Source organism: Misgurnus anguillicaudatus, chromosome 10 (assembly GCF_027580225.2).
Source record: "Misgurnus anguillicaudatus chromosome 10, ASM2758022v2, whole genome shotgun sequence".
Lineage (NCBI taxonomy): Eukaryota > Metazoa > Chordata > Actinopteri > Cypriniformes > Cobitidae > Misgurnus > Misgurnus anguillicaudatus.
The window spans coordinates 30,294,525-30,321,671 of NC_073346.2; the positions used below are offsets into that span (position 1 = coordinate 30,294,525).

The window sequence follows — 27,147 nt, forward strand, 5'->3', positions numbered from 1 at the left end:
TTTATGCATTTACGAGATGTCTCGTTAACCATTAGCCGATTTGCATAATATTACAATTTGACCCCAACCCTAACTAAACATTTTTTACATTTGTGCAAATGAGTTTTATTTACCCAAAAGTGTTGTCAATAGATTCGATTGTGGTGTAACCTATACCAGATCACCATCTGAACTCATCTGAACTGGTTAGTGAGGAGGCTTTTGATCCTAAATAACACACTTGGAGGGACAGTTTCCTTCAGCACAACCTGGATTGAATACTTCCCTCAAGGACAAACTGATAATAAAGAACTTGGCAAAACCTTTCTAAAGTTTCAACCTAGACCTTTGGGTTGATCTTAAACCCCAAAGTCATTTTCTACTTCCTGCCAGCTTGTAGCAGCCATCAAGAAAGGCAGTTTGTGCATGTGGACCTGAAGCTAGTGCAGTGTGCAAGCCTTAGTATTTTTAATCCACGTCCATGGACAAATGTGACAATAAGCTCTCTGTATGGACTAAAATCCTCTTAGGCAAAGCTTTGTGGGTAAACTTGCCTGATGCAAATTCTAAACCCCATTAGCTTTGAGGAACTAGTCAGTTGCATTGAGATTAATGGCGGGGCGACTACTTGATTTAATAGGGTTATTCCACTGCTTCTGGGCAAGAATAAACAACAAACTTAATGCAAGACATTACTCACTTTCCTCCCTGACTGATAGAAGTTTCCGAGTTCACTTCTGTTCATGCTCGGAAAGTTAAAGCCCAATTTGATTAATTTTGTTGTACTGTCCACCTTTCTTGCTTTAAGAATCATCAAGAGAAAAATCTGGAGAATCAAACAGATAATCAGCAAAAGAATCAACAAGAACATCAGGAAGATAATAAATGAATCACCAAGAGAATCAGCTAAAGGATCAACATATGAATCGGCAGGAGAATCAGTAAGAAAAACAGCATGAGAATAATCATACAGTATGTGTCAGGAAAAACATCAGCAAATGAATCATCAAAGGAAACGGCAAGAAAATCAAGAAACAAATCAGCAATTGACTGGCAAGAGAATCAGGAAATTAATCATCTAAAGAACCAGAAAGATAATGGGCAAAATAATCACCATATGAATTGGCAGGAAAACCAGTAAGAAAAACAGCAAGAGAGTCAACATACACTCAAAAAGAGAATCTGCAAATGAATCAGCAAAGAAAACAGCAAGAAAATCAGGAAATAATCAGGAATTTAATCATGAAATAAATTAACAAGAGAATCAGCAAATGAACCATAAAAATAATTGACAAAAGAATCAACATATGAACCGGCAGGAAAATCAGTGAGAAAAACATCAAGAGAAGAAATATACAGTAAGAATCAAGAAAAGAATCAGAAGAAAAAACAGCAAGAAAATCAGGAAAAGTAACTGCAATTGAATCTTGAAATAAATTGGCAAGAGAATCAGCAAATGAATCATCTAAAGAATCAGAAAGATAATGGGCAAAAGAATCAACATATGAATTGGCAGGAGAATCAGTAAGAAAAACAGAAAGAGAGTCAACATACACTAGGAATCAAAAAGAGGATCTGCAAATGAATCAGCAAAGAAAACAGCAAGAAAATCAGAAAATAATCAGCAATTGAATCATGAAATAAATTGGCAAGAGAATCAGCTAAAGAATCAGAAAGATAATGGGCAGAAGAATCAACACACACTGTAAAAAAAATACATTGTTGCCTTAAAATTCTTTGTTAAATCAACTCAGATTTACAAGTCACGTCAACAGAGATGAGTTGTCACAACTTATAAAATATAGTTGAATAAAAAGTCAACTTAATTGTATAAGTTATAACAACTCACCTGGAGTTATAACAACTCATCTCAAGTCAAGATAAATAATAGTAAGTTGAAATTACTTCTAAATATGAGTTGATTCAACAAATAATTTTAAGGCAGCAGAGTAATTTGAATTGGCAGTAAAATCAGTAAGAAAAACGGCTATAGAGTCAACATACATTAGGAATCAAAAGAGGATCTGCAAATGAATCAGCAAAGAATACAGCAAGAAAATCAGGAAATAATCAGCAATTGAATCATGAAATAAATTAGCAAGAAAATCAGCAAATGAATCAGCTAAAGAATCAGAAAGATAATAGGCAAAAGAATCAACATATGAATTGGCAGGAGAATCAGTAAGAAACACAGCAAGAGAGTCAACATACAAGAAGAGAATCTGCAAATGAATCAGCAAAGAAAACAGCATGAAAATCAGAAAAAGAATCAGTAATTTAATCATGAAATAAATTTTCAAGAGAATCACCAAATGAATCAGAAAGATAATCGCCAAAGAATCAACATATGAATCGCCAGGAAAATCAGTAAGCAAGACAGCAAGAGAAGCAACATTAAGAATCAAGAAAATAATCTGCAAATGAATCAGCAAAGAAAACAGCAAGAAAATCAGGAAAAGAATCAGCAATTGAATAAATTGGCAAGAGAATCAGCAAATGGATAAGCAAAAAAAATCAGAAACATATTAAAAAAAAACTTTTTTAGAAATTAGGAACAGAATCAGCTAATGAATCTTAAAAATTAAACAGCAATAGCTCCATGAGTGAAGCATGACTGTGACTTTCCAGTAAAATAGCATCTGTTATTTAAAGGTCACGTTCTTCCTGATACCATTTTTTAAACCCTAGTTAGTGTGTAATGTTGCTATAATAGCATAAATAATACCTGTTTTGTAAAATGATAAAGCTCAAAGTTCAATGCAGGCAATATATTTTCTTCAATAAAATTCCTCTTTAAAAGCCTACAACGAACGGTCGGTTTGGACTACAGCCCTCTATTTCCTGCTTTTATGACATCAGTAAAACAGTTTGTTGACTAAACTCCGCCCACAGGAATACATCAGTCACCAGCTTTGGCTCAAACGGCTCTGCTAAGCTAAGCTGCTATCGAATCACAGCACACTAAACAAACTACTCAATCAGAACTCGATACGTATTTCTGAAGGAGCGACTTCACATAACAAGGAAGACATCAGCCTGTTTTGAGGACAGTGAACACAGCACTATACAGATAAGTAAATTGTGTGAAAAATACCGCGTTTTTTTACACGTGAAACATGAACACATGTTATATTGCCCACTATAAACACAATCAAAGCTTCAAAATCACAGACAGAACGGGAGCTTTAAAGTGCATTGAAAATATTGATCTCTGACAAGTGTTGAAAAGAGTAAAATCGTTAAACTGTGTTTTTTTTTACTTGCCAAGAGAACTGTTCTATTCTTTGAAATGATTTGGAGAAATTAAGGGATGTGGATTTGCACCCTCTATTAGGTATAAATGCTGAGTGAGAAATGTTATGTGCAATTTTCCATTACTGGGTGAAAAATGAAAATCCTTATTTATCTGTTTTTTAGTGCTGTCAGCTCGCTCTGAACTTTACTCACGGGGATTACTGACAGGCACTCCCATGTGAGAAACAGATGTGCGGCTGAGGTATTATAAGTTTGCAGAGCCCCAAACCTAAATGTTAGTAGCTTACAGAAGAAAACAGAGCGATAGGAAGAACTATCTCTACGAAACGGGGATGACAGGAATCACACGTAGATATGTTTCTGCTGGCGGCACAATAAGACAGCCTCCATCCGGCTTCCACTCTCGGTGTCTCTGGGAAGAGCTAAGATTACCTAAAGCTGATTGGTCACTAGATGCCACATTAAATATACTGAGGATTACAGACGACTGATCAGCTGAGCGTTGTCAAATTTAGACTGTGTACCAGATGCATGACTAGCTGTTGGGCTGAAGCGCCAAATGTTTTTTTAATGACTCCGATCTTATTTCTGCTGATTACAAGAGGAGTCTTAAGTCAGTGTCAGCATAAATTAGCTATTAGGCCGATTTTTTTTCATATAAGTATTCTCTGAATGATTATTAGATATATTAGAAACATATTAATGATTGTATGAGTTTGAACGAGAAGCCTATAATGGGCAAAGTTGCCATGGCTAGAAATACGTCCAGTGCATTTAACAGGGTTAATATATGAAGAGTTTGGTTCCAAAACGCAATAAACGCCATTTTTGAAAAAAATGAGTTACTGCCAAAATCAGTATTATATCAGGTCAGTAGTTAAAAGTAAATTCTTAATTTTACGCAAAATCCAATATCCGCCGTGTTATTCTGTCATCTTTTCTCCCTTTTTTCCCAAAATGCGACAAACGCCACTCCCACTTTTTTACAGAACGCAATAACTCCATTTCTGATATTACAGCCCACCGTTCACGCAATGTAAACAAACAATGGCGGACGCGCGTAGTACACGGAGTCCTGGTTTTCCTCATCTACTTTGTACTACGTGATCAACAAACAAAATAAAATAATACTTTAATTGCATCGCTAAACCTGTGATGGTTTTCTGTGATGGGAAAGAAACGTAAGCCATCAGCATCTAACAATTTCCCTGAGAGGCACTCGGGAGACGGGTGCTTGTTCTCTCGACAGCATCAAGCTTCTCATGCTAACACATTGACCCCAGAGGATCTTATGAAAAACTGTACATAATTTTACTCAAAGTCAACGAAAATCGAGCAGGACCAAAAACATTTTACAGTCGATCGCTGTGAAAGACGTTAAGCGAAGACGTCAAGTAACCGCAATGACAGTGATCTTAATATGACAAAGTAAGTGTTTTGATTAATGACATTAATGTTTATATTTTTAATTAGTGTGTACAACTAGTCAACTAAATGAATATAACATGGCAAAGATGAATGCACATTTATATAGGCTATTGATTCAATAGATTTATAGCATTTTGAATAAAAACTTGTCATGGATTTATTGCATTTTGTGGAAAAAATAATTCGTTTTGATAATAAATCTTTGAAAATCAACTTATGGATTTGAATTTTTCATGTTTTTATAACCTAAAGATGCTATGTGAAAGTTTGTAACAGAAAATAGTTGTTTTCATCTTGTCACTTTCTTGGTATAGAAAACACGTTTTTACCAAAATTTGTCAAAATGGATTTATTGCGTTTTGGAACCAAACTCTTCATATACAGGTTACAGTATTTCTCAGTCTTAAATGAACCATCCAGCTCCAAATGAATGTTGTTACATCCCTGCCGCACATCATATCTCTATACTACACACATTGCAGGAAAAGAACAACAATTGTGAATGGTTTGAAGGGTGGTAAAAATGGACAAAATCTTTTTCAAAAGAGTAAGTGGAAAGCTTGACAGGAATGGTCGGTTGGCTTTCAGATAGCTTGTCTATTCATCGCTAGCTTTTGCACTTACTGAGTTTGCTCCAGTCCGGTGTGTCCGAAAGAGCGTTTGCTAAGTGTGAGAGCAGCTGGACTGGAATGTGACGTTTCTTCCCTTTCACTCTGCTCTGAATATTTGCTCTGCATCAGTGGAGGTGCTGAGGTACCATTTAATTCCCTCTCTGACAATCAATACTTTGGCTGTGAAGAGTGCTTGGCTTTGATTGATATGAGCTATCGGGAGAAGGCATCTGGATGCTGACTGGAAATGGGACGAGACCGATTCTTTTGGAGTGTAGGCGACCATCTGTCCGCATTGATTTGGCCTGAAAAGCACCTGACTACTACATCTTGGGAGTTTTTGGGTTGTGAAAAATAGATCAGAACATCTAGTTCTAGAGTTATGATTAATTTGTTTTACATGTAGCTTTTGATACATCTCGACATCTGTTTTAATCTGTTGCATAAATGTAACATATTATTCAACAAATTTAAGCCATTGCTTACTGGTTAATTAACTCTTTCCCCCGCCAGCGTTTTTAAAAATAGTTGTCTGGGGTTTCTGCGTTGAGGAGCTACTATGCTAGACCCAAAGTTGGTCGAACCAATCAAATTGTTAGGGCGGGCTTTATACGATGATGGACAGATGATCAACAGTAACGTAATGAACCACATCACCAAAGAGCGCGTGTGTTGAATCTGTTGACAACGAAATGGCTGCCGCTGTAGCATTCAGATGTGTAGATTCTGACATTGAGTCTGTTCTAAAAGATATCGACAGAGCATTGATTTTAAAAGAGGAACAGAGAAACGCGGGCATTTGTTGATGTTTTTGCCATCCTTCCTACGGGATTCGGCAAAAGTTGGTCGCAACTGAAACTGGTATCAAGGCGATGCAACTCGGCGTGCATGACGAGATGGATATAATTAGCGGTCGTTGCCAGCTTCTTTTCGGAAGCCCGGAATCGTGGTTGCTGAATAAGTGGAGGGACATGCTAGGCTCCAATATTTTCAAGCCAACGTTATGGGTATCGTCGTTGATGAAGTTCACCTAATGGTATGAGATAGTCTTAATGTATGACTTAGTAAATACTTAATGTTGTGATATAAACGAAATGTTGTAAACATAGTAGGTGTTGATGTATGTTGCTAACTCAGACTTAGTATAATCTTAGTATATTGCTCTGATTGGTCGTAGGTCTATCCAATTGAGTGCAGAGGCATTTTTCGGTTGAGACACGCCTCATAATTATAGCTCAATGGAGCGGTATCAGACTCAAATTCTGACTAGAATTGAGTATGACAATGTCAGGCTAGTAGGTTTCTTCAAAAACACCCAATTTTAAGTAAAAAGTTGAGATAATTCAATTTTTGTGAAGGACTTTTGATAGAGATCAGATGCAGAGCGATCTTTAAAACATACACAGAGTTCTTTCTCTTTCACGTGAGGCACTACTTCCGGGTTGTATAAGTTGCGGAAGTGCGCTACCTGGTGGATAATAGCGCTATTACGGAAAGCCGGAAATTCTCGTCATTGGCAGGAAAGCATTTTCTCTTAATTGACGAGTTATCTCGTCAATGGCGTGGAAAGAGTTAACATGTGCACTGTTATGTTGAACTCACATTCTTTTTAATAATTTTATGTAGGAATGCACTGAATGTTTGACAACCGAAATTATTCAGCTGAAAATAGCAAAAAAATTTACAGAACAATGAAGTTTTAGATGACGTGATCAAATAGCAGCCAGTGTATAGAGTAAGAGATGTGCACGCTTTATAAATGCAGCAAACATGTCAGTGGAAGCATTTTAAAATGTCAGTGGAAGATTCAAAAACATACAGGACTACAAGTTGAATCTATCATTTTAAATCGGGACACCCTGAGAGTACGAGTGGAGGTACTTGTCTGCTCCATGCAAAAGGATGGACAGCGAAACTCTTAATGGCGCTTTTCCATTGCATAGTACACCACGGTTTTGTTTGGGTCAGGTACTTTTCCACTGGGTGCAGTACATAGTACTCGAAACGTTCGCAAAACGAAAATACCTATGACGCAGTTTTTTTACCTGACGGAAGGGGTTCTGGTGGACCAATCACAGTGCTTGCGGTCCGTGGAACTGACGCCGTGTTAATGCACAGGCTAAATTATGAGAGCACATGAATAAAAAAATTAAGCTCACACATAAGTCATTTGTAAAAAAAATACCACAATATTCCAAAAACTTGCGACTTTAATGTCAATCATCATGCCATCTTCCAGTCTCATTCTCATTAAGTTTCTTAAGAATTGTGTAGGCTATTTACATTTTGTGCATGGACTAGAAGATCAGATTAATATCCGTTTAGCCAATATGCATTAATGTTTGTGGCTGATTGTAAATTAAACAATTTCAACAAGTCAGATAGCTATCCGATCAAAGAAGACGCATGAGGTGACCAGGTGTAAAAAGGCACTATAATGTCTGCTGATATGTTAAAAAATGTTAATTATTAAATAATGTGAAATAAATGAAGCACATTCTGAAAATGTAACTAATGCAATGGTGAAAAAAATTACTAAATAAATGTGAAAATAAAAAAAAAACATGTTTTTTTATAATTGTGTGTGTTCCCTAAGTATGAAACCGTGAATTTTTGGGGTGCTGATGCAATGCTCTACCACTGAGCTATACAAAAGCAGTTTTTGTAATTGGAATTTTTTTATTACAATTTTAAAAAGTAATCAAAGCTATGAAATTATAGAATATAAAAATATGGACATTATATAGGTATTTAAATAGATAAAACATTTGAGAATACAGTTTTAGGGGTGTCTTTTGCGTCTTGTTCGTTCTTTCGAATGTGGGTGCGCGGTATGCCCGCTCATAATGGAAGCGACACAGTCGCAAGGCGCACGTGGTGTGACGGGCTAATTTTTCCAGGCAAGTCCACATCGCATCCAGTTAAAACATTTCAACTTTTCAGAATGGCGCAAGTGCACCGCAGTTCATGTGACAAAAACCAACCGACAGTCGCGGTTTTAGACGCGAAATGTGAACCGTCCCTTATTGTACATTCACACCGCCGCCGTTGAGAGCGTCAAAAAAACGCTTTGGCTGCCCTGCTAACGACGCTATAGAAAAAAAATGGTTGCCGCCGTACATTTCCACCTTCCAATTGGTTGCCGCCAAACCACGTCATAGCTCATTACCATAAAGTTGAGCTGATTTTAAATCTCCTAAATGCTTACACCGTCCAAGATGCGCTGCGCCGGAGTTTGCCGCCGGCTCTCATTGAAAATGAAACACTGCGGGCCCCTTTGACGCTCTTGCCATTAGATTTTAGTTAAGATTTTATATAATTACCTTAGATTTTAAATTATAGCCTAATGCACCTACTTCATGACATTTTTAACATAAATAGTTATAGAAATAGTTATCATTATAAACATAACTTTCTATATATATGTGCTGAATTGAATAATGTTTCTTTAAGCCTGTGAGTTTTTTAGAAGCTCTGCAGCTCCACACTCATGTTATTGCTAAGTGGAGATTGATGCTCGTATAATAGGTACAGTGACATATAGTTGACGCGCATGCAGAGACAGAAGCTTTTGGTGACTGGGGCAGATCCTCCCCGCAGTGTCTGTGAAGCCGTCTTTGATGTGGACGTAGCCAGCCGAGTGAGCTTCTTGGCTGGAGAGACAGCCTGGGTGGAGTTTGCCCTCTGATCTCTGTCACTTCAAAGCAGGTGCTTCATCCTTCTCAACCACCCATCCTTTCGACCCCCTAGCCCACCCTTTTACTCCTTACCAGTCCTCTTACTGACTCGCTCTCTCGCTCATCCTCTCTCCTCCCTCTCTTTGCTCATCTTGCTCAGCCAAGATTCCCACACAGTATCTGATGAACAACTCGGGTTTCTTTTTGGCTAAGATTGATTATAAACAGTCACGTAATACTTATCTGTCCATCCCCTATATCTCCCTATATAGTTTATAGATGTGTGTGTATATCTCCCCCCCCCCATTTTTATTTGTAATTCACACATTGATTAAAAACCTCCTCTTCTTTTTGGCATTCATATGAGACATTTAGTCACACTTATCTGGCTGTTTTTGAACCAATATTGTGAATCACAGAGTGTGACAACAAAAATAATGAGAACAAAAACATTTATGTGAAATTAAAATAATTGTAAATTAAAATATTGCACATTGCATCCAATAGCAAAACTCATGAGTTTTCCCCACAGACAAAAAACAGAGATCTAACAAAGACGCAGAAAATTATAGCTTAAAGGATTAGTCCATTTTCTTAAAAGAAAAATCCAGATAATTTACTCACCACCATGTCATCCAAAATGTTGATGTTTTTCTTTGTTCAGTCGAGAAGAAATTATGTTTTTTGAGGAAAACATTTTTTTTGAGGAGTTTCAAAGGACTATAAACGATCCCAAATGAGGCATAAGTGTCTTATCTAGCGAAACGATTGTCATTTTTGACATGAAAAATAAAAAAATATACACTTTTAAACCACAACTTCTCTTCTAGATCCAGTCGTGATGCGCCAGCATGACCCCACGCAATACGTCATGACGTCAAGAGGTCACAGAAGACGAACGCGAAACTCCGCCCCAGTGTTTACAAGTGTGTTGAAAGAGGACCGTTCCTACGTTGTTGTATGTCAACTGATACTAATTAATGTCTTTGTGTCAGTTTATTGTTTACAATGGTCCTCAAATGTGCGTTTTATATATGTAATACGTGACCTCCCTACGTCACTACGCACTTATGTTAGGTTGCGCTGGACCGGACCCAGACGAAAAGTTGTGGTCCAAAAGAGCATATTTTTCATTTTTATTTTAAAAAATGACAATCGTTTCGCTAGACAAGACCCTAATTCCTCGTTTGGGATCGTTTATAGTCCTTTGAAACTCCGTTGAAAAAAAATGTTAAGTGTTGAGTTAAGTATTACATTTTGGGCTCTATCAAAGTCCATCAAAATGAGAAAAATCCTGCAATGTTTTCCTCAAAAAAACATAACTTCTTCTCGACTGAACAAAGAAAGACATCAACATCCTGGATGACACGGTGGTTAGTAAATTATCTGGATTTTTCTTTTAAGAAAATAGAATATTCCTTTAATAGTTCTCAAAGAAATTATTTCTGTCAATATTTACTCACCTTTTTATTCAAAATCTTTTTTTGTTGTTTTTCTTCAATGGAACACAAAGCAACCAGGCTGTTTTTCTCCTTTAAAATTGCGTTGAAAGTGATTATGGCCAAAAAGTATTATTAAAGTAGTTCATATGTTTTACTATCATATTGCTATTTCACAGTGTTTCATTTCAGGATAGTGAGAATATTCATTTTTAGTAATAGATTGTTTTTACTGTAGCATTCAGGTGCAATCATACTGTACATTATTTAGTACAATGTTTGGAATCTTTAGCAGGTAAAATGAATTATGTTTGTGCACCAAATTGCATGCTTTTGAAACTTTCCCTAAAGAAAAACATGTTTGCCGTTTCGGTTTGCAATTCTTGTTGTTTTGTTGCTTATTAGAGGTATAATGAATAGGTCTGTGTCTCTCATTCCATTTTTTCCTATTTATTTCTCATGTTTACTTAACATCTCGATCCTTGTATTCTTTCTGCCCTGCCTTTTCCGTCAGTTTTTGTGTGCACATATGTGAATAAGAAGCATCCCACACAGGTCATAAAATCGTAACAGGTGAGAAACATCAAAAGCCTGTGGAGACCTTACTTTTATTTTATTGGGCGTCTCTGACCGTCTGTGCGTCAGGACTGCACTCAGATCAGCCTTGCAGAGTCAGACAGGCAGAGACAGGTCATTTGAGATCAAACTTACTGTTCAGACCCTGGTGACATGACAGAAGTCTCAGGCACAGCAGGTGATATAAACAGGTCTAGAAAAGAACTGCGATTTTGGGTGAAGTCACAAGCTTATGGTTATAAATTAAGGTAATGATGCTAATAATATAAAAGGAATAAATTGTATAACAGGGTTTGAGACTGGAGGATCTTGTTTTAGGTTGCATGAAAGCTGATTCATTTGTTTCGGTCAGTTGGGTTATTTTATTGCACAGATGGAGTGTTCATGCAGATGGCGGCATCACATGTTATGAATTTAAGAATATATTATGAGTGACAACAAATAGTTTCATGGTTAGTCAATTGTATTTTCATTTAAGTCATCTGTGGTTTTTCTTAAATTCCTTAAAGGTGCCGTAGAATGTAAAACTGTGCCTAATGAATAATAAGAGTTCTGTAGATGGTAATGACCTCAAACACTTTTGTTTCCTCCTTCTAAACCTTGTGCATGCAAAAAACCAGTGGAATACAGGACAATCTCAACAAAACACCAACTGTGACGTTACAGTCGAGATATACGCCCTAACATTAAATTACACATTAAATTAAGTACAAATTCGTTGCACTGCTAAAAACAAGTTGTGACTGCTGAGTTATATGCTAGTTTATGCTATATGCTAACGTTTAGGCTTTGCACACACACAGAGCTACTAAAGGAGCTGCTTTGCGAAACAGCCAATCAGAGCAAAGCTCAACATTATTATTCATGAGCCAAGGTAATCATAGCAGTAGCGGCTGTGGCTGCTCTTTTGAGGGGCGCAAATTCAAAATATGTGTGTTGCGTCGTGAACCATGTGCATCACGTGTTTTATCAAAGTAAGTGCCTGCTGCACAAGCGTCAAAACCGTTTGATAAAAGAGACACTCGCATTCACAAAATACACGCAAGACACTCCCTTAACAGTAAACTCTGATTACACATGAGATTATACGAGTATCTGGCAAACGTCAGCGTCTCTTTTATCATAAACCCTTTAGACGCGTCTGCAGCAGGCACTTATTTTGACTTATTTTTTCGCATTGTGCGCCCTCGAAAAAATAAGTCACCGGCCGCCACTGAATAATAGGCCATTTCATTCTAAAAGAAAATCCTGGGGTTGTAAATTAACCGTCTCTGGATAATTTTCGCACTTAATAAAGCAACATACCTTCTATGTAGATATTAGAGTACAATTTAACATTATTTCAATGCATTCATTGGCACCTTAAAAAATGTGTCTGTAACGTCTGTTGCTGTCTATAATACAAGAATACACACACATATATTGAGTAATTTATAAAGAGCTCAGATGCAAAACCTTCTAAGTGCGTCTGACATGGTTTCTTGTAAATGAGCATTTTTAAATGAGCATCTTTCGCTGCAAAACCCTCTAAGTACATACAGAAATCTCCACATCTGAATTTTTCACTGTTCTTTCTGCATACAGGTAAAAGGCTGAAAAATTCGGTCAATATCCTAATATACTTAGTAAACATCTTTAAACAGGTAAAAAAAATTTCACCTTGACATACGCACGTTCATCCTATTCTTCTTCCATTTGCTTATTGCTGAAATTTTTTTTTAACGGATTCTGGCAACGAAGCGTTACTTTTGAATGGCTTGAGGCTTGGATTAAGCAGATTTGAAGTAAAAGTATTTGATGATCATAAAATACATGTTGGGACCATTCGGTTAATATCATTATCTCGTTTTTGATGGAGGTGGCGTTTGGTGACTTTTCCATGTTAGATCTTCCTATATCGCGCAAAATAGTTGATTTTTTTAACACATGGTTGGGTAAAACAGACAAATCCAACCACTGTTTTAAATTTACTTAGATTGTGGTGTTTGCATTAATTTTTGTCATCATCTTTTGCCCAAGCCATTTAAAACGCTTTTCACGGCCCATGATACTACGCAAAATCGCATGACATAAAATAATGCTTTCTTGACTCTCATTTACTTTAAGGTTTTTTGTTTGTGCTGTGAATAAGGATAATTTCAGATGAAAGTGATGAGCTATGACCAGGGCAGGACTTAACAGGGTGGAGGCCCCTGGGCTTGAATAAATTTTGGGCCCTACACTATCAGAACAAAAGGTACAAAAGCTGTCACTGGGACGGTACCCTTTAAATGGGTCCTAATATTTACCATTTAGGTACAGATATAGGTACATTTCTACCCATTATATGCACTCTTTAGGTACAAAGGTGTACTATTTGAAAGGGTACCACCCCAGTGACAGCTTGTGTAAATTATCTTCTGAGAGTGCACATACAGTAAACAACCTAAAATAAAAAATATATAATAGAACTACATTTTAGGGAAGTTTCCCGACAGGGTTTAGATTAATCTAGCACTAGGCCTATTGCTAGGTTATATTAGGGCATTCAATTAGTTTTTACAAACAAACCTTACAACAAACATCACTGGTGTGCGTCTTGAGACAAAACAATGGCAATGATATATGTTAAGATATATCAGTGCAATATGTGTTTAAATTAAGACAGATTAAACATGCATTTTAGTCTTGGACTAGGATAAGCCCTGACTAGGAAACTGCCCCTATATCTCTATAGCAGAAAATAAGCCCAGTCTAAAATTAAATCATGTATTTTAGGGATGTCACAAATCCAAATTAATCATGCACATTAAAAAATACCCCATAACCACATTTAAAATCATTGTGTTAGACTTAGCTTAAGAAGAGAATGATATGTTTTGATTTACATTCACCTTATTACACACCATTTAATGCGTATTTTGTGCATATAGCCTAAGTGGTGCAGTGAAAAGAAAAGATTTTAGGATGTTATTTAATCATTTTGACAAGACCAGCATGTAATATTAGACACCAAAAAACCAAAGTGGAGAAGATGATCATTAATTAATGTTTGCGGCTGATATGAACGTAATACATTAAAACCTTGAACGTAGATACAAAAATGAACACTTTTCAGAAGTTTAAACTGTGATTCTGTTAAGCACAAGCAAACATGCTGAAAGAGAAACTACAGGTAGCTAGTGGATTATATCAAAAACCATCAGGACATCAACATGGCCATGATTTAGTGAATCCTCACCTCCAGATGAAGTAATAAACTGGACTGATGATTTAAATGTTGACATAATCATATGTGCGTGGTTAACTCTCCGGATTTTGTTATGTTTCGTAGCTCTGCTCCACTCGTTCATAGTGTGGTTACAGTGTCGTGTGAGCTGCAGACTGCGAGCAGATTGGATTTCATTTGGCGCTACGCAGACCGCTTGGTGATGATGTCAAAGTACCGCGAGAGCGATTAGAAAGCAGACTTTTCCGTGTGATTTCTCGAATCGCTCTCGCGGTACTCTGATGTCATTCTTTTGGCTGTTGTTGAACCACATGAATGCACCCGTCTGCTTTACAGTCACTTTTGCGCCGTGATAATTTGATTTCATATAATGATCGGATCGCGCAGTGCCGCATGAAGTCAAATGTACCAAATATTAAATAGCCGACTGTATATGAGGTTCAACCCGCCAAAGTAGCAAGTGGAGCATGCGAATGGTGAGTGATTCAGATGTCAATTTATGAATGAAAGTTTCAAAGGTTTGTCACACACTGTTAAGTATTTTCACGCTTTTTTAAATGGGTATACGGAAATCCTTGATCTTTCCTAGTGGGTATACTGCGTATACCTGCTGCGTATCACGTTAGATTACAAACAAACAAGAAAAAACAGAGTTACAAGACCTACTCTAGTATGTTAATCTTTCATACGGAGCGCTTCATTTTCGCGTTGCTCTTTCTCGTTATCTGTAAAGCTCATGTATGACTCTCATTTCGCGTATTCGCTATTATACTAGCATCTATGGTTTTCAAAAGCAGTAAACTCAGCGCGTCATATTCAGCACCAAAATGACTGACATATATTAACGAATTAAATGCAGCACCAACCAATAGGCTGTAAAATAAAAAATGAAAACGACTGAGCAAATCAAACGAACGCAAGCCGGCACGGAGGCCCCTATTGGCCGGGGCCCCTGGGCTCAAGCCCACTCAAGCCCAATGGTAAGTCCGGCCATGGCTATGACCTTTCATGGATTGCCTGGTTTTGTGATTAATGAAGCACTTCTGTTCCAAACTTAGGCCGGCAGTTAAAACTTTAACTCTGCCCACCAACCATAAATTACCTCCCCAAACCACAGGACAATTCAAGAATAAAATCTAAATGTTGCTTCCAAATTTGTTGCTTCCAAATCAGTTTTTGGTGTAAAGCAGTGTATTTAGTTCCACCTGATGTACCTGCGAGCTTTGGCAATGTTATGTAAAAATGTTTGCATATATTGTAAGAGCTCGTAAGCAAAAACATGTGACCCGACTCAACACCACCAGTGCTGTCGATACTTCACTAAAAATTCCTCATTTTTGTTTTAATGACTACTGTACAACCCATACAAACAGATTACATGTGCCAAAAAACTCAAAGATAACCAAATACTTTAAAATTAAGCCATAATATAATTACATTATCCCCTGGTAAAATCTTGACTCTGGATAATGTTCCAAGTTATTAATTTAAGTAACTATTCCTTATGGTTTTAATTCATAAATGTAAAGCAAATGCAAACATGAATTTATACTTAAAAACTGACCCTCTTGCCGGTCTTTGGTCCTCTTGGGCTTAGGTTGGATGACAGATCTTTATCCCTCATGTTGGTGATACAAAGCTTTGTGACTTTTGACCTTTTCTGTGATTCTCTTTCAGAGATCTGTGTTCCCATCCGCTTGATCTCTCCGGCTTTCCACAGTAAAGCGAGTCCACACTAAGAGGTTTCCACCTGCACTCTCTTCCTATCCTCTTCTTATTTCTGTCTATAGTTCTGTTAGACTGTGTGTGCTTTGTCTCTGTATGCATGTATGGAAATGTGTGTGTGTGAATGTTTGTTAAAAAGAGTCTATTTTTAATCTGTTCGTTGTACTGTAATGTGCAATTAATTGCTCTTTACCTCTTCAAAGTGGACTCGAAATCAAAGAACAAAATCCAAATAGACTTGATGTTGCCGTGGGCTTTTATGTCAACATTAAAATATGTTTTCCTTCCTTTTCGCCAGTTTGCATATTAGCTCACGTCGATCTTTTGAAACTTGTTCGCACTGTGCTCCAAATAATTATTTTTCTAGAGCGCAAATAATCTGTGAGAGAAAAATAATCTTGACATATTTGTTTCTGGAGATTGTCATGAAACGTAATTGGTCTATTTTTCCCTTTTAATATTATGACCTGCTGTATAGGTTTAGCGAAAGTTAGTAGTATAATCCTATATATTGAATGCAGCAGGATGCTCAATACTGTTACAGAATAAGAGAATTATGTGTATTTGCATAACCATAAAACTATAAATATAAGGCTTATAATAAAATGAGCTGCATTTTAAAGATTCAATATCGTCTTGTATTGATCACACAGCTCTAATTATCCTTCTTATAGTTTAAGTTGAATTTTTATTGTTTCTTCGCTGGCTTTGATTAAACAATATGTAAAAATCAATGTCTCCATTTATTTCTCTTTCTCTCTCACACACGCACACACACACACACACACACACACACACACACACACACACACACACACACACACGGTATTTTTATCATTACACTGACTTTTCCTTAGACTCTGTTGTTTTTATGGGCTAATGGTATTTTCTATCCCCTGTCGCCAAATTTTATTGAGTCCTTAGAATTGCAGTAACATTCGGTCACAATGTAGCAAATGTCAGGTGTTCTTTCATTGTGAGCACAATTTCCGCCCCATAATGCAGCTAAACTAAAAACACTGAGAGAAAGACCTTAAGAGATATATTAACTCTGTAACTTTGTATAGCACTTTTTGCTTTGTATAGCAAAAAAAACAAAAAAAACAACAACATTTATCTGGCCAGAAATATATTTTAAATATATGCAAAATAGATTTTGTAGAATGTCATGCTCACTTGAATATATTTTTGAATTTGAAAATATATCATATATCAACATATATTTCAAAATGTATTTCAAGCAAATACATTTCTAATATTACGTCCCATAGGGCAAAAAAGTATTCTTTGCCAAATATATTTAAAATACATGATAAATACAAGTTAAATTTATAAAGTATATTCTTAGGTTGAAAATATATTTAATTTTAAACGGTAATGTTTACAGGTTCATAACATAAACAAAGTAGATATAGTAGGATAGATGTTTTTTTATTGCTTTAAAATTTATTTACTTTTAGAATATATTTCAAAATATACAAAAAATTGCCATTATATTTGTGATTTTTTTAAACAAGTTGCAAAATACATTTCAGCAAATAGCACAGCCTCTCGTACCTTATTGCTTACATATATATATATATATATATATATATATATATATATATATATATATATATATATATATATATTTGTTGTATGGGCTTAATTATAAGAGATTTACTGTACTGTACCCCCACCCCCACTTTTTGGGAAACAAAAAAGGTTCTTCAGATGTTAAGGCTTTAAAAACCCATAGAAAAGGTTTTTCAATAGCATCGATATATAGTGTATGTATATATTTGGTTCTAATTTGTACCTTTTGAGTACTAATATGCACTTTTTGGTACCAGTATGTACCTCTGAGGTGCTAAAATCTTTAGATGCTGTGGTGTACTTTTTAATCGCCCCAGTGACAATTTTAGGGACAATTTTTATGTTGCTTTAATTTTTTTTTACTTTATTGGTTGACAATGGTCTTACTACAGTCAAACACATTAGTAGACATAACTATAGATTTAAATTTAGTACATTTAAACATTTAGACTAAACTACTAAGATGTTTGCCTCTAAACTTACTGTACAGTAATTAGTTGTATATAATACCCAATACTCAGATTTGGCTAGTTTATATGATTTAAATACTGAGAATGACTGCACTCTCAGAAAGGTTTGAAAGCTCTCACTGGGCCGGTATCCTTTCAAAGAGCACAGTATCATTTTGTTATACTCTACAGAGGGCATATTAGTACCTTAAAGGTACATACTTGTACTTCTACGATACACAATGGTACCTCAAAGGTACTGTATATAAAGGTACTGTACAAATCAGGACCTTTTTTAAAAGGTACCGTCCCAGTGACACCTTTTGTACCTTTGTTTCTGACAGTGTGCAGATACCCTAACAAGTTAGTTTCGGACATGTTTTTACTATCTTTACGAGGGCATATATTTAAAAACGTAGCCCTTTCTAAGTACTGGAAAACCTAAGCAAAAGCACATTCTCCATTTCCAGGCTCATACAAGATCAGCAGATTCTACCAGAGATAACTGACATGAAAATTATAGAAATAATAGCTTTGTACTGGCACAGTCATGCAGCCTGTTAATCAAAATCAGACAGGAACTTTATGTCACACTATTTCATTCAGAGACAGCAACAAGCTCACTACCTTTTGCCTTCAGAGTGATTATCTTCACTGTCAGATGATCGCTGCGTACAGAGAGGAGAGAAAGTGAACACAGAATTTGAATAAGGTATACCCATTGCTTTCTCTGCCATAGCAATTTTGCCTGGTACATCAAAGATGGCTGCTGCAGAATTTTAATGCAGCTGCTGTATTTCTGAATCTTTATGGATCGCTGTAGAAACTGCATATGCACTGACAAATGTTAAGGGTTTGCTTTGATTCTGGACTGAACATTGGAAAAACGTCTGATGTAGTATTCATTTTATTGGTGTCTTACAATAAAAATGGGACAAAATAAGGGACATCCAAATATTTTGATCTGTAGGTTTTATATCAACAAAGGCCTTGTCAAATTAGTTTAGCCAATACTGGAGCTAAGTATAGCTAAGACCTATAATAAAGTATTCATTAACCATGTGCATTATTATTAGCTGACAGCTTGACAAGTTAAAAAGCGTTAATCTGAGTGGGCAAATGAGCACATTGCTTTTAGATTTTATTTCCATATTTCAAACACCTTAAATTCCTTTTTTTATAAATTGTTGCAGCTATGCGCTATTGAAGCAATCTTGAAGTGGGAGCAAGCACAAATGTCCAACTGAAATAAAACACTACTCCAAATAGCCTACCTATGCATGCTATAAAGTTGTCAGTGTCCATGCTAACCAGAAAGCCAAATATGGTCACAAAATTCATTGTTACCTGACATAGTTAAATGCTTTTGTGTTTCCTGAGCCAAGAGCATTAGCAAACAGCACTGCAAAGTTGTATATTTAGAAGTAGCCTATATACTGTAGTGTTTGGTTAGTATGATAAGAGGACTAAAGGAGTTCAGATAGAAAACCTGTCTGACCTGTTTTTTTTATATTTAGGTTCAGTAATTTCATTTTAATGGCAATGAATATTGTGTTAGTCAGTAAATGGAATGCTCTATTTTCACAAATCTCACTTTTCAGTCATTTCATTGGTATTTAATAAATTTGACTGTCTTTAGCTGCAAAACCCTCTAAGTACATGCAAAAATCTCTACTTCTAAAATAAATCTCTAGTCTCTCTTTGCCGTCCTTTCTAAATAAAGTCTCAAATTCGGTCAATATCCTTTATATACATATATATATATATATATATATATAGTCTGGGTTTCCCCATGCTGACTTGCACGCAAATTTATTCACGCTGCCAGTCTAGCATGGAAACCATGGACCAATTTTTTCCCTGAAATAGGGAACCAATCACAGAACGGGGAGGAGGGCAGCAAGATGATGAGGATGTCTATGCGACACACCGACACAGTTTCGTTTATCCAACATGGCAGCAGACGCGAAGTTACTTTTCAATGCAGCCTTAGATAGTGTTCTATAGTTTTGAACGCAAGTTTATTTAAAAAAAGAGCAACTTTTGACGTTAAACAATTTCATATCCAAACATTCGTTTTGGCCACAGAGTTTTATAGGACTAACCTGCTAAGCATCGTCGTCGACGAAGTCTATTTAACTTATAAATGGTAAGTGGTGTTTCTTCCTAAAAGAAAAATCCAGATAATTTACTCAACACCATGTCATCCAAAATGTTGATGTCTTTCTTTGTACAGTCGAGAAGAAATTATGTTTTTTGAGGAAAACATTGCAGGATTTTTCTCATTTTAATGGACTTTAATAGACACCAACAATTAACACTTAACTCAACACGTACACTGTAAGCCCATACAGGTTGATTGAACCTAAAAAATTTATGGAAACTCGTTGCCCTAAAAAAGTTGATTTTGCCTGGTTGAAATAACAATTAATTTTAAGTTTAATGTACTTAATGTTTTAATTTCGTCCAATGCACTCTTAACCCAGATTAGATGACATTACTAGAAATGTGTGAGGAAACCTGTTGCATATAACTTTAGTTTTTATCACTTTATATTACTTTTGATGTTATAAATGGTATTATAACAAAAATTTGTGACTGACTTTAAGTCAATCATTGAATAAACGTGATTCTCCACAGAAACACAAAAAAATGTGTTTTGACATACATTGTAAGTACAGTGGAGAGAAATACAATAAAATGTTCTGAACAGGGTTCATGTACAGAAACACTGATCACCTGAACAGTGACTTCACAAAATTATCATTTACAACAAAACAACATCAATAATATAAGAGCTTGAACCTATATGACATTTTATTAACAAATATTTGAATAGAGAAAGTTCTTATCAGTTTTTAATTTGTGAAAAAGCAAAAAATAATCTAAATAGTCAGGCACAAAGGATTATGGGTATTCTTCACAACATGAACTAATAATTTTAAGTTCATTTTACTTGAATGTTTTAGTTTAATAGATTTTGTAAGGTTAACAGTTAAATCAACTAAACTTTTTAAGCTTCGGCTTCAAAACAGAAAATATTAATGATTTTTCCTTGATTGTTTGAGTAAAGACAATTTCTGGGTTAACAGTGTAACAGTTTTTTTCAACGGAGTTTCAAAGGACTATAAACAATCCCAAACGAGGCATAAGGGTCTTATCTAGCAAAACGATTGACATTTTTGACAAGAAAAATAACAAATATACACTTTTAAAGCACAACTTCTCGTCTAGATCTGGTCGTGATGCGCCAGGTGACCCCACGCAATACGTCATGACATCAAGAGGTCACAGAGGACGTACGCGAAACTCCGCCCCAGTGTTTACAAGTGTTGAGAAAGAGGACCGTTGTTGTTGTATGTCAACTGATACTAATTAATGTCTTTGTGTCAGTTTATTGTTTACAATGGTCCGCAAATGTGCGTTTTATATATGTAACACGTGACCTCCCTACATCACTACGCATTTACGTTAGGTCACGCTGGACTGGACCTAGACGAAAAGTTGTGGTCCAAAAGAGCATATATTTTATTTTTCTTGTCAAAAATGACAATCGTTTCTCTAGATAAGAACCTTATGCCTCGTTTGGGATTGTTTATAGTCCTTTGATTTCCGTTGAAAAAAACTGTTACGTGTTAAGTGTTACTTGTTGGTGTCTATTAAAGTCCATTAAAATGAGAAAAATCCTGCAATGTTTTCCTCAAAAAACATAATTTCTTCTCGACTGAACAAAGAAAGACATCAACATTTTGAATGACATGGTGGTGAGTAAATTATCTGGATTTTTCTATTAAGAAAATGAAATATTCCTTTAAGACAATGGGCCCTATTTTAACGATCTAAGCGCATTGTCTAAAGCGCACAACGCAACGTCTAAATGGGCGTGTCCGAATCCACTTCTGCTAATTTAACGACGGGAAAAATGGGTAGGTCCTATTGTAATGGGAGTATTTTGGGCGTAACGTGCAGTAAACCAATGAGAGACTCAGCTCTCATCCCCTTTAAAAGCAAGTTGCGCTGGCGCTATGTCTAATCCCTATTTAGATGACGTACTTTGTAAATTGAAAAACTAAGCGGAGGAAGAAGATCACCAGTTTAAGATTAATGTTAAATAATTGTGTTGTTTTTCACTTGTATTGATTTATTAAAACCTTTAAAACCCGTTTTCTTTTAGTCATGGAAGTAAAAAACAGGCTTGTAATTGCTTTAAATGTATGGTTATCCAATATTATTAAAACATAATTTACAAGTATCTACTAAAAATACTTTATTTGTAACAAACAGGAGATAAAGAATTTACAAACGGCTCTCCCCACGTTTCAGCACTTTGGACAGCGTTTTTTTAGCAAAGAGTTTTTTTAAGCATTACTTAAAAATGTTTCTCATCTCACCATATCCACAGGTACATCATATACAATAAATCCGTGAGGTAGCATTAAAAAAAAACATTTAAAAACAGACGCATTTGTTCAAAGCAAAGCATTTATTTACTTACCAGGCTGCAGGTAAAGCAGCTCTTTGCGCCTTCTAACGTCTCATAATTAGTCCTCATTTATGTCCAAGAGACTCAAAAATAATCTTTTACATTCAATCCTTGAATCTTTCATATTTAAAAGCATTTTTGTGCTGCTGCGCATTCATGTACTTTGTGATAAGCAAACCCGCGTTGTCCTCCCGTTTATAGGCGCATTTTACTAATGCGCTCTTTAAATAACATAAAACACATTGCACCATTGACTTTAGACTTTAGACCAGGTTTTTGTTGGTCAATGGCGTAGTCTATTTTAGTTGCCTCAAAATAGCAACGCGCCAACGAACACACCTCATTTTCAGACCAGAACGCCCATGGGCGCAAAAGGGGGCGCAAATGCATTTGCTATTTAAACAACGCGGCGCTAAACGTGTAAATTAGGGTGGAAACTAGCGAAAGACACTTGCGTCGCGCATTGCGCTGCATTGCGCCGGGTGTAAGATAGAGCCCAATGTATGCAAAACCTTGTTCTTTTTGGGTAAGTAAAAATGAACCTCTATGGTCACGAGTGTCACAAAAAACGACACCTGAATGTTTGCCCATTTGATGCATACTCATTGATTCCATTTAAACATAAAAGTATATATAAAAATATATATATATATATATATATATATATATATATATATATATATATATATATATATATATATATATATATATATGTACTTTTATTTTGTATGTGATCAATCGTGATTCATCTTTTGACACCCCTAGTTGTACGTGTAAAAAGTAAGCTATGGTTACGTTAATGAACAGTTAAGTTTTGAGGTAAATTATACCAGCAGGCTAATATTATTTTATGTGAGTGGGATGATGGACACATGGAACTGAACATCTGAACATTTATGTAATGTTGGGGTTGGATGCCAACTTTATTCATACAATTTACAAAAAAAGAAGAAAGTATAACGTGATATTGAATGTATATGCTTTGATATAAAGAACATATTTTTTTCTCTTTGCACCTAGTTAAGTTATTTTAAGAGATCAAACAAAGAAAATTGTGCCAACCACCCCCTGTACCACCTACACATCAACATTTAAAGCATATGTCCAAATGTAACTTGTGTTGAAGAAGAGTAATTCTTAATGCTTATCATGTGCAAAATCTCAGGGGACATTCTTGTAAAAATATAGATGCTAACAGACTATTTCTGTTAAATCTATCTTTGTTTGGGTGCTAACAACATTGGCTATTTGGCAGAAACAGTATATCATTAGCTTCTCTTGGCTGTCCCATTTGCAACTCTGAGAGTAGGGATAAATCTCTGAGTTATTGCTCCTTGAGGCGGCATGAATCAGGCTGTCCTCTGTATAGAGAATTAAAGTCTTTCTTATGGCTTGAGCTACTGAAACATATTGTTGTTGTTCGCGATCACTATAGATATCACGACTTGTGTATCAACTTTTGCTAGCCATAAAAATGTGCAACAAGTCACTTTCAGCAGTAATAAGAGAGGAAATGTGTATATTAGAAAAGAAACTACAGCAGATTTGCCAACTTTGGCAGATTTATATGTGCTGTGCTGTAATTGATTGGGAATTGCAGTGAATGCATTCACTTTATTGCTATTATTTTAACACAATAATTTAGAATGATATGCAATAATATAGAAATAAAACATGCTTTGCATCATCCAGATTTAAGATAATTTGTAGCACTTTCTGCTATATATAATTATGAATATATTCAGCACATAATTCTTCCCTATTTTCCCTTTTAATGACTTTAAACTAAAACTTTTTATTTTAATTAGCGGACCTTATAGAAATGATTACTCAATCACACTTGAGTCTTGTTTAAACGTATGCCTCTTTTAAGCCAAATGAAAAGACGTTCGGTAAACATGTCAATAGTAAACATTTCTCAAAGGCTTTTATTAAGGGTTCCCATCATTATAGCAGTCACTTGCGCACATAAACGTAGACAGCACGGTCAATAACAGAAGCACATTTTCATTGCCGGTTAGGCAATGGGCAAATTTACTATTGACAGATACAGGTTGGAATAGAAAAGGAAACAGAGGTGTGTTTGTTATCAGGGATTTCTAAAATGCCTCAGGCTGACATTGATCGCACAAAAGAACTGTCGGCGAGGGTGTTTATGCATCGGGTGCTGCGTTTTGGCATCAAGGCTGTGACAGGTTGCCTCATATCACTGACTTATGGATAAATGTCTTCCAACACTTCATAAGTTCTCTACAACCGGGCCGCTCACCCACCGCTGCGTTTTAAAGAGCAGTGAAATGTCAGTAATTCCAATTCATGAGCACTGATATATAAGCTGCATGTCATGATTGTTTGTCATAGAGATTGTTTTGGAGCGTGCGTTGGAGATTTTGACAATGTGCTAATTAATAATCCCTGCATTGTCGTAATTGATTCGGGGTTTGCGCTTTTAGTTAACAATTCCACTCATTAAAAGATGCCCATTTATATTTACACGCATATTGGAGTCACCATTAACCTAATGGTTGAAGGTTGGACTTGTAACCCGAATGTTGCTGGTTTCATTCCTAAGACTGTCAGGAAACGACTGAGGTGCCCTTGAGCAAGGGCGCTGTAGGAATAGCTCCCTGCTTCTCCAGGTTGGTGTTCATGACTTGCAGTATGTGGGATCACCACATATATTTGCAATTATGTCTGTTTCTCTTAAAAGGCTTTAATAAAACAAGGTCAAATCAAATATTGCTAGTGCATGCATGCACAGTATTCATATTTAGATTCAGGTGAAGGAAAGATCTTGTCAAAATCTCATAGAAGGGCGGTTGATAAAGTATGTCCATACCTGGAAACTTTGTGTAATTAAAAAGCTTTTCATGGACAGCTGAAGACACTTATTATTTGATAACTCTCAAAATAGATATCTAAGCGAAGAGGTGTGGTTATAATCACATCTTGAGTATGGCAGTAGAAGAGCAAGTTTGTGCATTTGGACAGCTAGCAATCGAGAGTTCATAGCGTATCATTATGTTGACATGAGTTGACAACTTTGCCGTCACACTAAAATCTCTCTGTCAAAATTACAGTAGATGCAGTCTGTCCATGTACACCTTTTAATATCTTGTGGGTCATGTGAACCCAGTATGAATCAATAGCAGAATCACTACACTATCTATAAAATAAAAATACTAGAAAACACCTGTCGTACATATGAAAGTATATATTTGTTGTCAGGTGAGGCTTATTAGAGCTGCACCCTTAAAGAATTAGTCTATTTTCTTAAAAAAATCCAGATAATTTACTCACCACCATGTCATCCAAAATGTTGATGTCTTTGTTCAGTCGAAACGAAATTATGTTGTTTGAGGAAAACATTCCAGGATTTTTCTCATTTTAATGGACCCCAATACTTAACAGTTTTAATGCAGTTTAAAATTGCAGTTTTAGAGGACTCTAAACGATCCCAAACGAGGCATAAGGGTCTTATCTAGCAAAACGATTGTCATTTTTGGCAAAAAAAATAAAAATATGCACTTTTAAACCACAACATTTCTTCTTCCTCCGGCAGTGTGATGAGCCAGCGTGACCTCGCGTAATTGCGTAATGCTGTGGAAAGGTCACGTGTTACATATATGAAACGCACATTTGCGGACCATTTCAAACAATAAACTAACACAAAGACATTAATTAGTATCGTTCGACATACAACAACGTCGGAACGGTCCTTTTTCTCCACACTTGTAAACACTTGGGCGTAGTTTTGCATACGTCATCCGTGACCTATTGACGTGATGACGTATTTATGTGAGGTTACGCTGGGGGGTCACAGGACCAGAGAAGATGAGAAATTGTGGTTTGAGGGTGCATATTTTTGTTTTTCTTGCCAAAAATGATGGCCGTTTCGCTGGATAAGACCCTTATGCCTTGTTTGAGATCGTTTGGAGTCCTTTGAAACTGCAATTTTGGACTGCATTAAAACTGTTAAGTATTGGGGTCCATTAAAATGAGAAAAATCCTGGAATGTTTTCCTCACAAAACATAATTTCTTTTTGACTGAACAAAGAAAGACATTAACATTTTGGATGACATGGTGGTAAGTAAATTATCTGGATTTTTTTTTTTAAGAAAATAGACATATCCTTTAATGGTGAAGTCAGAAAACATGAAGAGAGTGAAATCTGGCAGGCATTGCACATGCATAATGGATCATTTAGTGCATCTTCTCCGAAAAGAAAAGCTGTCAGGCCCAGTTAGACCTTGCTGGAAGAAGACTGCACCTACATCGCTGTAGACATACTGCTTCTTTCTGGTTCGTGCATTAACACGTCTGTTTTGATCTTTGGCCTCGTTTGCACACTTAAAAACACTGTTTAACAATGTACAATGACTTATATGTCTAGTACAGGAAGGTTAAATATGGACTGTTGTTCATGGAAGTGTGAAAGTCCCTGAGATTTCAGTGTGAGAAAAACTGTGTGTGCTGAGAAATGCATCTTCACCCAGTACTTTAAATACTTTACTTTAAATAAACTAAAAATATACTTAAAGACAAGCACAACAAAGTACATTTCTTGTACATTGTTATTTTGCATTAAATAAAAATCAAAAATTATTATCATAATTCCTCCCGCTTGGACTCACATCCTGTAATTAACTCCTATTGCATTATGAGCAAATCTTTCAAACATGGTAAGGAGCGTCACATTTCCTGCTGATGTCAGAGGTATTCAGGCCAATCACAACGATTA

At 36.0% G+C, this 27,147-nt stretch overlaps 1 protein-coding gene across 5 annotated transcripts in view; it reads left to right on the forward strand.

The window, feature by feature from the left end:
- Positions 1-27,147, forward strand: part of tsnare1 (T-SNARE Domain Containing 1) — a 291,014-nt gene that overhangs the window by 170,519 nt on the left and 93,348 nt on the right. Inside the window, exon 12 of one of the 5 annotated variants that reach the window (XM_073872362.1) lies at positions 15,851-16,645. The exons of 2 other annotated variants lie outside the window; for them this stretch is intronic. In XM_073872362.1, the coding sequence (XP_073728463.1) occupies positions 15,851-15,874 (24 nt within the window). In that variant the 3' untranslated portion in view covers positions 15,875-16,645. Of the gene's footprint in view, positions 1-15,850; positions 16,646-27,147 lie in introns of those variants that run through there. 2 more of the 5 variants (XM_073872361.1, XM_073872359.1) reach the window with 2 other exon arrangements.